At 45.7% G+C, this 12,194-nt stretch overlaps 1 protein-coding gene across 1 annotated transcript in view; it reads right to left on the bottom strand.

Annotated features, from left to right (window-relative positions):
* CS (citrate synthase) overlaps window positions 1-12,194 on the bottom strand; it is a 167,486-nt gene that overhangs the window by 73,561 nt on the left and 81,731 nt on the right. The window contains exons 4-6 of the mRNA XM_086963819.1: window positions 5,026-5,091; window positions 4,754-4,885; window positions 3,370-3,558 (exon numbers count right to left, since the gene is read on the bottom strand). Of these exons, the coding sequence (XP_086819945.1) occupies window positions 3,370-3,558; window positions 4,754-4,885; window positions 5,026-5,091 (387 nt within the window). The remainder of the gene's footprint in view (window positions 1-3,369; window positions 3,559-4,753; window positions 4,886-5,025; window positions 5,092-12,194) is intronic.

Here is a 12,194-nt window from a genome sequence, read left to right as displayed (position 1 = left end):
TCACTGGGTGTTCAAGGGGTACATGTGTGGTAAACAGCTGGCTTAACGCGCCCCCTCGAGTCTTTAGCCTTAGACTGCTCGTATCCACGCTACTAGGATAGCTGGTCTATAGGTTGACTTACAACCAAACACCATAAGGGTCGTTGGAACGATACATAGCGGTCGCTAGAATAGCGAACGTTGCATATCGGGCCAACTTCTCACAGCAATTGAACAACAATGGTTGATCTGGTAAATGTATAAAGGCTGTTAAAGCGGACAAATAACCGTTAAACACTGACCACTGCAAATTCTTGCTGGACTAAAGAAACAAATAGCAACACATCTGAAAATGTGGCTTACAATGGTGGTATCCAACCAAGCCAGAGACTTCGGTCAGCATAAATGGTTTTTGTGGATGGAAGCCTGGCTGCCAGGTGAAATCAACTACCTCAGGAGGAGGTTGAAAGTAGTCAGTTGTCGCCTCTTGATCGTCACACATGGGAGGTGTCGATTATGCAGGCCATCCCAAGAGCCACTCTAGATGGAAAGCTTCTCCAAGAGCATGTCGCTGTCTGACCTCAAACACACAAAAGCTTGGACAATGCATGTTCTCAGCAATGGTGAAAAGCTCAAGCCAAGGTTCTGCCCATTGCTGAAGACACCTGGTACAATCTTCGAGTGCAACTGCCATTAGTGATCTGCTAGGCAACGCAGTCCAAGTGAGTCTGCCCAGTCGTTCAAAGATCCTACCAGGTAGTCGACTACCAGGGATACACCCTTGTGGCTCAGCCAGTCCAGAGGCTCAGGCCCTCTTCGCATACAACCCAGAACCTCACTCCACTCTGTTTTTGTTGCATTACCACATGGCTATAGTGTTGTCTTTGAGAACGTGAACCAGCTTCCTTCTTGATAGAACAGAGGAAGGCCTTCAAGTGACAAGCACATTGCCCCAAACTCCAAGGTTGATGTGGAGGCTGGTTTCCGCCAGAGACAAGAGTCCGTTCCTCAGGGGACCTTCCCAATCCAGCATCGATGAATTCATCATGATCGTCAACCCTGGTGGGGTAAGAGCGAGGGAGTCTGTCACTGGTCCAATTGTGGTTGAGTAACCATCACTGCATATCTTTCCTAGTCTCCTCAGAAATCTGGATGATTAAGACCGGCTTGCTTGGTGTTGCGTCCACTCAGACTTCAGATCCCACTGCAAGCCCACATATGCCATCTGGTATATTCCACAATCAGAATGTAGGAGACGATAAGGCAATGGAGCCTCAGAGAAGTTCTCACTGAGATCCATGACAGAGGTTTAAGCATCAGGATCACAGCACAAATATCCTGGACTCATTGAGCTGGTGGAAACGCTCCAAAGAGCACAGTATCCAGTACAGCCCAAATAGACGAGAGGCTCTGGAAAGGAATCGGGTTTGACTTCAGCAGGTTGGTCGATAACTTCAAGGATGTGAGGTGGTTTGCCACTGCCTGGAGGCAGTTCACAAATGTCTTCAGTGAGCTAGCCCTCAGAAACAAGTCATCAAGGTATGCAAAGACTGGCATTACAAACCTCCTAAAATGGGTTGCAAACACCGCCATCACCTTCGTGAACACCAGAGATTGAAAGGGAACAATGACAACTGAAAATTAACTGGCCCACCTTGAACCTCCAGTAACACCAGAGGAACTGCAGGACAGGGATCTGAAAATAGACATTCTGCAAATCCAATGTAAATCAAGTCACCTGGATCCAGGGTAGAAAAAACTTGCGGTAGAACAAGCATCTTGAATTTGTCCTTCTTAAGAAAGAAGTTGCGAGGGCAAAGATCTAAAATAGGAAGAAGGCTCTGTCCTTCTTTTGTACCAGAAAATAATCGGAATTTGCTTTTTTTTGACACAGGACTCTCTTGATGGCTCCTGAGGCCTAAAGAGCTTGAACTTCCTGCTGGAGGATGAACAAGTGGTCCCCTGAAAGATGGTCTGCAATGGGAGGAATATGTGGTGGATCGGCCCTGAACAGTAAGGAATTTCCTCGCTGGACAATCTGGAGTACCCATTATTCAGAAGTGATGTTTCACCATCCTTGGAGAAAATGCTATATCCTGCCTACAGAAGAGTGACCATGTACCAAAAGTGGGCGATTTAAAGGGTTTTTTGTGGCTGCAACGGGGTAAGGGCATTAGGGATGAAAGGGAGGGGGTGAATCTGGGCAGTGCTCTGTCCTGAGGACTTGGAAGTTGTCAGTTTGATCTCCAGCCTCAAAAGGACTGAGGGCATCTGCTGTTGCAGTTGGTTGTCCAGATGCTGTCAATTCTGGAACCCCCTGCCTAAGATTCAAAAGGGGAGTACATGTCGGGGATACTGCCACACAGGTGCTAAAAGGCATAATGAGCGTTCGGATTTTTTTGTTGAAAGGGGCTTTTCAGGAATAAGATAGGGATTTATAAAGCGCACTAAAATCCAAGGGTACCAAGAAGCTGAGTTGACGGAAAAAGGGTAGGAAAATGAAAGGCTGCTGATTAAACTGAGAAAAGCCATGTCTTCAGTAGTTTTTTGAACAACGGAAGGGATTCCATCTCGGAGATCGAGGAGGGTAGAGTGTTCCAGAGTTTGGCTGCCGCCAGCGAGAAGGAGCGGACACCCCATCTAGCTTTGCGAACTCTAGGGATGGTCAGTTTTCGCTGGGATGAAGATCTCAAGGTCCTCCAAGGGAAAACAGTACCACATCAAGCTTCTGTTACCTGGTTGTAGTAAGAGATGCAGGAACTTGAATATAAAAACTTCAGAGAAGTAGAACATGTACATGTTTTCCTGACAAGAAAACAGAAAGTGAATAGGCTTGGCAGAAAAGTTGAAATGTGTTTGAAGTTCATGAAGTCCACTGATTCAGGGGAATTGCCTCAATCATCACACAGAGGTTCAAGAGCTCAAGAAATATCCACTTTAACTGTACTTTGAGAAAAATGGATTGAACGTTTGAGTCGCACTGTGAGGGAGCACTAATGACTTGTGGAAAAGATCACCATAGTAGTCTGCAGTATTAGTAGATTCTTCAGCCCAGATGCACCCTTTCACCCATATTTGGTGAAAGGGAGCAACAATTAATGAGATAAATGATCTCCCAATAGCATTTAAAAAAGAAAAAAATTAAACTGAAAATTGCTAGAGCTACAGAAAACCAGATTTGTGTCTAATCAGCATGTCATGAAATTCCAATCTCTCAATGTTACCCCATATAAAAAGTCTGTTAGAGAACAGGTGCATGATCTAGGCAGAGCCCTGCAAGAACCCACATCCAAGAGGAGCATTCTTGTAGTGGTGAAGACAGCATCGTGAAATTTTCTTCTGGTGAGCGAGACCATGGTTTTGGAATGCCTAAGAGAAGTTTTTTCTTACCTCCCAGTACTTGGCGCGGTTGATCCCTTCGGCATAGCCTCGGGCGAAGGAACTTTCACTGTTTAGAGCAGTGACTGCAGCGCTGAGCTGCGACATCGGGTGCAGGTTGGTGGGAAAATTGTCGAGCATGGTGGCTACGTGGGATGGCAGAGCTGCCCTCTTTGCCCATTCCTTGGATACCCAGCTCACCTATGGAGGCAAAACAAGCGAATCAGGGTTAACAAGACCATGGAGTGTGCCAGGCATGAATTGGGTATGCAGCTACTATACAGTATGAGCCATTTAACGACTGTGCTCACCTCAAAATAAAAGCTATGGCCTGCAAAACTTGTGTAAGGATTTACTAGATACCATAAAAACTCTGGGTAGTGAGTTTCTCCAAGATGCCATCACATCGTCCTCGTCCAGCTCGCCTCTGCTAGCGTGTGCATTTCTACACTTTGATCGCAAGCGCTAAATGTGGTAGCGAGAGTTCTTTTGTTGGTGTCTTAATAACAGAAAGTTGTACTCGGTATTCAACAGCCTGTACTGTTTATAGGTACTCCTTGGTCAGGAGTGGTTAATGGAGCAGTAAATTTACGTCCCCATGGTTTCTTTATGCCTGTACTAAGCATGTAGTGGTGTTTTTTGTTGTGCATTCATACCTCTTGTTCATAAATGGGAAATGTGGCAAGCAATTGACATTTCCACATTTAAAAGTTGCGCTTTGAATCACATAGGGCTATATCAACATTTTATTAAATCCCAAAGTGGAGAATATTAGTCTGACTACTCCAGGATCAAGGATTTCCATTTTGGACATCCCCAAAATGTGTATGAGCCGACGAAAAACTCACTATTTTGTCAAAAGTGAAAAAAATGCAATTACTAAATATCTCAGGATTGTAAATTAAGAGGTAAGAAAAAAAAGACAGGAACATTTTTTTTTTTTAAAAAGGTTCAGGTACTTGGTATCCCATTTCTGACAAGACCACGACTTAAAGTAGCAACAGTTAAAGAATGCGGAAAACAAGTTGAACAATGAATACACGGATGCGATATGTAAACGTTAAGAAAGGTGGGAATACACGACTGAAGTAGAAGCAGGGCAGTGGTGAATAACGATATAGTAAAAAGCCCAGAGAGAATAGATAGGGAGTGTACGTGTTCCCTATTTGAAGAGGAAATGAGGAGAAAAAGGGAGGTGAAAAAGTAAGGCGATGGGAAGAAAAAACTAGGCAAGAAGTGCATTCAACCCGTTGGAATTAACTTAGTGGGTACTAGTCAGACTGAAGAATTTGAACATAACAGTTTCACCACAACAGGAATCCTCAGGTCTGTTTTTGACTCAATTTCAAACAACAACGTTTTGAAACCTTGGGCGTTGTAACCTTTCTTTCCTCACCTGCTCCTGTGTAGGGATGTCTCCCGTAACGAGCAGCCAGAACAGACCCTCTGGTAGAGGCTCTTCCCCTTCTGGTGCTTTTGGGAGCAACTGCTGGCACTCGGGTATGCTGTGGCCACGGAAACGAATGCCCTAGAAACAGAGGTGGAGAAAGACATTGTAGGATTTCACAATGCAAAGCAAGGGACATGGTACTTGGCTGCTCTCCAACTAGGTTTGCTCTATATAATTATTACAGAGAGTACAAAAAAAGAAGACTACGGGACGCTTACCTCATCGGGATCCAGGACCGACGTCTCGTAGACCAAACCCTTCATACCTCTCATTCCACCGTAGACCTATGGGAGAGACAAGAGGTGGGGCGCAAAGGTTACTAACGCAGGAATGTTTCTTTAACAGTAACAGCCCTAGGCCGGTAGGAACCACAGTTACCAGGAGGACAGACCATGCCTCCATAATGTACCCTTTGGGCAACAGACACCTACAGAATGTATGAAGTGGAGCAACCTGTCCTACAGAGTATCCGTTGGCTAAATGTAGGCTTCTACAAACAGATTTCACTGTTCCTCATTTTACAGCTAATGATACTATGTATTTTACCTGAATAACCAGTATTGGAGCTGTTTGAACAGTAATCCATGCTGTGTCCATTCCCAAAAGCTAAGCTATCAGCAAAGTCACCCAGGCTGCCTCCTTTATTGCTTTTAGTCATTGATGCTAAATGGATGATTGAAGGCAGAGTACTGATAGCCTTTTACGAACCCTCACCCAAATATGCAACAGCCCAACCCACAAGAAAGGCTCTACCCTCGACCTGATCATGTCCAAAGAGGAATCTATCCAACTAGAATCCATCCAACCCTGTGACTGGTCAGATCATTATATTATCACATTCTTTATCAATGAAAAAGTCAAAGTCATCCCGGCTCAACTCTCCAAGCCCAAAGTCTGGAAAAGAGACTTGAAAAAACTCAAACCAGGCTCTTTGCCCCCTAACAGTTGCAATCTCCTACTCCCACCTACAGGCGCCACGGACGTCCAAACTCTGACTGACCACTATATCAACGCTATGACCTCTATAATTAATGAGGTCGCACCTATGCAGCTAAAAAGAGTCTCTACTAAAATCTCCAAACCATGGTACGACGGGAGTCTCAACGAAGATAGACGAGACATGCGAATGGCAGAACGGACCTGGAGATCAGCCCCCTCTGCAATGCACCTAAAAGATCTGAAGAAAAAGAGAAACGCCTACTTCAGGAAAATAAAACGCTCAAAATCGGACTTCTTCAGCCTCCAACTCGACCAAGCAAAAAACCGCCCGAGAAAACTGTTCGAGCTAATCAAGTCACAATCAAAAGAGCAACCGCAACCACTAAACACTGGGCGTGAGGCACCCTCCTGTGAAGACTTCGCTGCTTTCTTTATCCAAAAAACCGACAAAATAAAAAGCGATCTCCTCATTGACGCAAGCCTCTACTCCAAACCCCAATGCCTAGCACCCACTGAACCAAAAAACAATGCTACATGGTCAACCTTCAGCATATACTCGGAAGAAGAAATTGGCAAACTGCTCAGCACCCTGAAACCATCCAATCACCTCACGGACCCCCTCCCTGCCTCCGCAGTAAAAGACTTTACCCCTTTTCTTCTCCCTGTCTGGACTAAAATTATCAACAGCTCTCTCCAACAAGGCAGCATACCTGACTCCCTCAAAGTTGGCCAGGTCACACCTCTACTAAAGAAACCTACAGCCGACCCCTCGGATCTCAACAATTACCGTCCCATCACCAATATCCCCACTCTCGCCAAACTGCTGGAAAAATGCGCACAACTACAATTGTCTAAACACATTGAGCAATTCGATCTCCTCAACCCTCACCAGTCAGGCTTCCGAGCAGGACACAGCACAGAAACTGCTATGACTCACATAATTGACGACGCACTTCAAATGCTAGACCAAAACGACACCTGCCTCCTCATCCTTCTTGATCTCTCCTCAGCATTCGACACCGTCAAACATGAGAATCTACTAGAACTACTAAACACAAGAATGGGCCTATCTGGAACTGTCGTCAAGTGGTTCACTTCCTTTCTTCACAACAGGTCGCAAAAATTCAAGAGCAACAACCTGATGTCCTCGCCAATACCTGTAACGCTAGGCGTCCCCCAAGGATCTTCTCTATCCCCAACTCTGTCCAACCTAGTCATGGAGCCTCTCACCACCTTGCTACAAGCATCCAATGTACGCTTTCACATGTACGCTGATGACACCCAACTTTACCTCAAGTTACAATCACCCAATGACATCCTGCTCCTGAACTCAACGATCAGTTGCACCCAATCCTGGCTTGCCGACAACCACCTCAAACTCAATGCCCTGAAAACAGAGTTCCTTCTGATCTCACCTCCAGCTAAGATATCAACCACTCAACATTGGCTTAAACTCCTAACCGCACTCAATGTCCAACCCACCATCGTGGACTCAGCAAAATCTTTAGGCATAACACTCGACACTAATCTCAACATGCAGCAACATATCAGCAAGGCAACAAAGGGAGCGAACTTCCAGATCAATACTCTGAGGAAACTCAAACCCTACCTCCCGGCCAAAGACTTCCAAACTGCAGTACAAGCACTAGTCATCCCACAAATTGAATACGGCAGCACCGCCCTCTGCGGACTCCCCCTAACTACAACCGCACCACTAAAAGCTTCTCTAAATGCTGCAGCGAGACTCATCACTGGGTCAAAAAAGTACTCCCACATTACCCCTGACCTGAAATCCCTGAATTGGCTGCCTTTTGAAGGCAGAATACAGCTGAAAATCGCCTGCATGACACACAAGGCGGTACACCTAAACTCACCCGGCTACCTCGCTCAGAAGTTGACAATCTCTGGGGGAATTAGAAACACGAGAGGCACAAACAATCTCCTGCTAAAACCTCGAAGATTCCGGAAGGAAAAAACATACAAGCGCTCCTTCTCAGGAATGGCGCCTAGGATCTGGAACTCACTCCCTCCCGAAACCAGGCTGATCTCCTCCACTGCACTCTTTAAAAAAGAAGTAAAAGCTATCCTCATGGCTAAATACACTTGAGCTACTATTTCGAATCCTATTAACACCTTGCACTGTTCTGTATTACATGTTTGACTCTTGACTTATTTGTATGAGTTGTTTTTTCATCCACATGAGTGGTTGTGTCACTTAGTAGTACTATTATACTGTGATTTATTGAGTTACTCGTCTGAATATGCTCCCCCTTGCACCCTTCTATGTAAAGCTTGATTTGCCTGTTTGACTTTGCTCCCTCATGTACCCGTCTATGTAAAGCGCTCTGATATCTGTGAAGATCTTGTTTGCGCTATATAAAACTCTTTAAATAAATAAATAAATGAAGTGGAGCAACCTGTCCTACAGAGTATCCGTTGGCTAAATGTAGGCTTCTACAAACAGATTTCACTGTTCCTCATTTTACAGCTAATGATACTATGTATTTTACCTGAATAACCAGTATTGGAGCTGTTTGAACAGTAATCCATGCTGTGTCCATTCCCAAAAGCTAAGCTATCAGCAAAGTCACCCAGGCTGCCTCCTTTATTGCTTTTAGTCATTGATGCTAAATGGATGATTGAAGGCAGAGTACTGATAGCCTTTTACGAACCCTGACAATAGTGCACTTGCGTTAGCATTCTTAGAAAGCTTCCGTTAACCAGATCCCAAGTTAAACCAATAGAACAAACGGTATTCCTAAATTACTTGTAATACTTCACCGCAAACACATCACTTGTAGGTATCGTGGTAAAGCATCTTTTACATAGTCAAATAAATAGGAACCACAGTGGGATAAACATGGTGCAGGGTAGCATGTTCCTGTCACTGTGTACATGTGATAACATGCTTTTCATTTTTACATTCTAGCAGACCTGGTAAGTTTTCTTGCGCATGAGATCCATGTCACAGGCCTCCAGACAGTCCTTCGCATTATTTTTCAACATAACAGACAAATGCCCTGCAACATCTAGTGGAGAACCCTAACCACCACCATATCGCTAGGTATTGGTTTACTTTTTAAACTCCTTATCTATGGACTATGACAATATAAGCATCTTTAAGTTACATAGATGTGGGGTAAAGATCAGTAAATTCTACACTTACTTTGGCAACGTAATGATAGTTGATGTGGTGCATTTGGTATTGTTGCAGGTTGATATTTTGTCACTGGATATCGTTGCATACAACTATATTGATGTGCTGCCAATTAAGAGCGCTAATCTCTGTTCGGTGACTGAAAACACCTAGTTTCAACATGGGTGGCAACCGCCCCCACAGCCATGATTATAGTAGTGTGTAATGTAGTACTGTTTTTTTTTTACCTGAACATCAATGGGGAGAGGCTGTGATAAAGCGGGTTATTATGTCATGATCTATAACAACTTGACTCCTTAACCAGATCCTGCAATCCCTCAACCAGGCCCTGCAATCCCTCAACCAGGCCCTGCAATCCCTCAACCAGGCCCTGCAATCCCTCAACCAGGCCCTGCAATCCCTCAACCAGGCCCTGCAATCCCTCAACCAGGCCCTGCAATCCCTCAACCAGGCCCTGCAATCCCTCAACCAGGCCCTGCAATCCCTCAACCAGGCCCTGCAATCCCTCAACCAGGCCCTGCAATCCCTCAACCAGGCCCTGCAATCCCTCAACCAGGCCCTGCAATCCCTCAACCAGGCCCTGCAATCCCTCAACCAGGCCCTGCAATCCCTCAACCAGGCCCTGCAATCCCTCAACCAGGCCCTGCAATCCCTCAACCAGGCCCTGCAATCCCTCAACCAGGCCCTGCAATCCCTCAACCAGGCCCTGCAATCCCTCAACCAGGCCCTGCAATCCCTCAACCAGATCCTGCAATCCCTCAACCAGATCCTGCAATCCCTCAACCAGATCCTGCAATCCCTCAACCAGATCCTGCAATCCCTCAACCAGATCCTGCAATCCCTCAACCAGATCCTGCAATCCCTCAACCAGATCCTGCAATCCCTCAACCAGATCCTGCAATCCCTCAAACCCCACCCCTCAACCAGGCCCTGCAATCCCTCAACCCCCACCCCTCAACCAGGCCCTGCAATCCCTCACCTCCCACCCCTCAACCAGGCCCTGCAATCCCTCAACTCCCACCCCTCAACCAGGCCCTGCAATCCCTCAACTCCCACCCCTCAACCAGACCCTGCAATCCCTCAACTCCCACCCCTCAACCAGATCCTTCATTCCCTCAACTCCCACCCCTCAACCAGACCCTACAATCCCTACCCCTCAACCAAATCATGCAATCCCCTCGACTAACTACCCGCATCACACAAGACCTTCACCTACTAATATTTTTTGTTTGATCGGTTTATTTAGTTTTACATTGAACGGTACAGTGGACAAACTGATATATATATTGCCATATAGAACCAGTAGGCAGTCTACGAAATAGAGTGTTTACCATAGCATCGCAATAACGGGAAGACATCGCTGCTATCCATTCTATTTCGGTAACAGCAGAGATCCTACCCTTGGCTGCACACATAGGTAAGAGTCTTTCAGTATATCAGTTTTTCCCCTGGCTGCAATACGGTATAGACTTACTTTGCGTGTACATATTGAAGACATGTATACATTTCGTATGGCTTCACTCCACCATGTCCCTTCAATTGGCTAATCGATCAACGACCTTATAGATAACTTTAACCCAATAACACAACCAAAAGGAGGGGTAAGAAAAGAACAGAATTCTCACATAGGCGGGTGAAAATATGGTCTTTGATCAGTGCAGGAAAGTGCCATTTATACAATCGTACATTTGTATGTTCTAACTTACTTGAAATTAATAAATGTCAGTTTGGAGTATATGGAGCATACCATATAGTCCAATTCACAATTCGGGCCACAATGCGATATATGTGTGAAACAAAATTAATTAATGGTAGAAATGTCCGGCGGGTCATAAGGTGTAAACACCCGTTGTAGCGTGCACAACATTGTGCTCCATGCCGATGAAATGGGGAATTTGCTAAGCCCCAACGTATCTTCCCTTACTAATGAGACGCCTCTGCCTTAACCCAGTTTAACAATGAGTGAAACCACGCTTTTATTAGGGGGGGCGGTTCTTCTGCTTTCCACCGGCGGGTAATGAGCCGGTTGGCTACAACTAGGCCCAGATACAGAAACCTAGAAGCTTCTTGCTTCCTGGGAAATATCCCAGTTACACATGACACACATTTCCCATGTCTGCAGCAACTTCCTATACTCCCAGTACTAGCAGCCGGCGCACGGATCACCCCATCCCAGTACGGTTGCAATACCAAGCAGAGCCAGAGCATATATGACCATTCCAAATTCAATAATTTGCAACGAGGACAGCATCATCTAATTTGTTAAAATACCTATTTATCTTGTCTGGGGACATGTACGCCTGGTGAACAACGTAAAATTGAATCAGCCTGAAACTTGCATTTCTAGGGACCAGTCTGGGGCTCTCCAGGACCATGGACCACTCTTTATCGGAGTATGGACTCACCCGATCTGTTTCCCATTTGGTACTCAGTGGCCTTAAGTCCACCATGGTGTGTTCCCGGATCGACTCCGTAAACCATTTCACAAGGTGGCGCCTCGTGCTTATTACGTGTATATATTGCATTAGGATATGTTTTGGGAGGTTCCTGCGAAATGTTAGCCCACCATCGTCGCAGCATGGCCATCCAGCAGCGTGGTTCAGGAATAGAACCGAGGGGAATCCTTCCTCCTCCGTTAAGGAGAGGAATGGCTGCAGCGCACCTTCCCCATACAAATCTCCCAGTGTAGTTACGCCTGCCCCCAGCCATTCGGTTAGGTCTGTTACCCGGATTCGTCCTCTAACATTCGGCATACCTAGTAAAGGCATAACAGGCGCATATGGTGTGACGTGCCTAGTAAGACGAAGTACCCTGCGAAAACATTTTTGCGCAATCCGGACTCGAGCTGGTAGTGGTTCATAGGATCTGGTACCGGGATGGAATAAGAAGAGAATCCTGTCCAGGGAGTACGGGGCTCACATCCAGCTGAATCTGTTAAGTGTAGTTCCTCCACCCATTTCACCACCCATAGGTGCCAGAAAGTAGTGCTCTAGGTTGGCTAAAGCCAGCCCACCCCACAACCGTAGTAGATACAGCTTAGTCAGTGCCACCCTGCACTGCGTGTTGTTCCAAATAAAATCCCTTATGACCCTTTCAAGGGAGCGAAAGAAAGAAGCAGGCATGAAAAGCGGGAGATTATCAAAATAATAAAGAAGGCACTGCAGCATCATCTTTATCAACTCCACCCTACCTATAACGAATGTATGATAATACTCATGTTGATCGCAGTATGTTACAACGCAGGATTTACAACTCAAGTCGTTACAACAAGGGCTCTAGACTTAGGGATAG

The sequence above is a fragment of the Lissotriton vulgaris genome, chromosome 1_1, assembly GCF_964263255.1.
Source record: "Lissotriton vulgaris chromosome 1_1, aLisVul1.2, whole genome shotgun sequence".
NCBI lineage: Eukaryota > Metazoa > Chordata > Amphibia > Caudata > Salamandridae > Lissotriton > Lissotriton vulgaris.
This window is presented reverse-complemented; position numbering and strand designations above follow the sequence as displayed.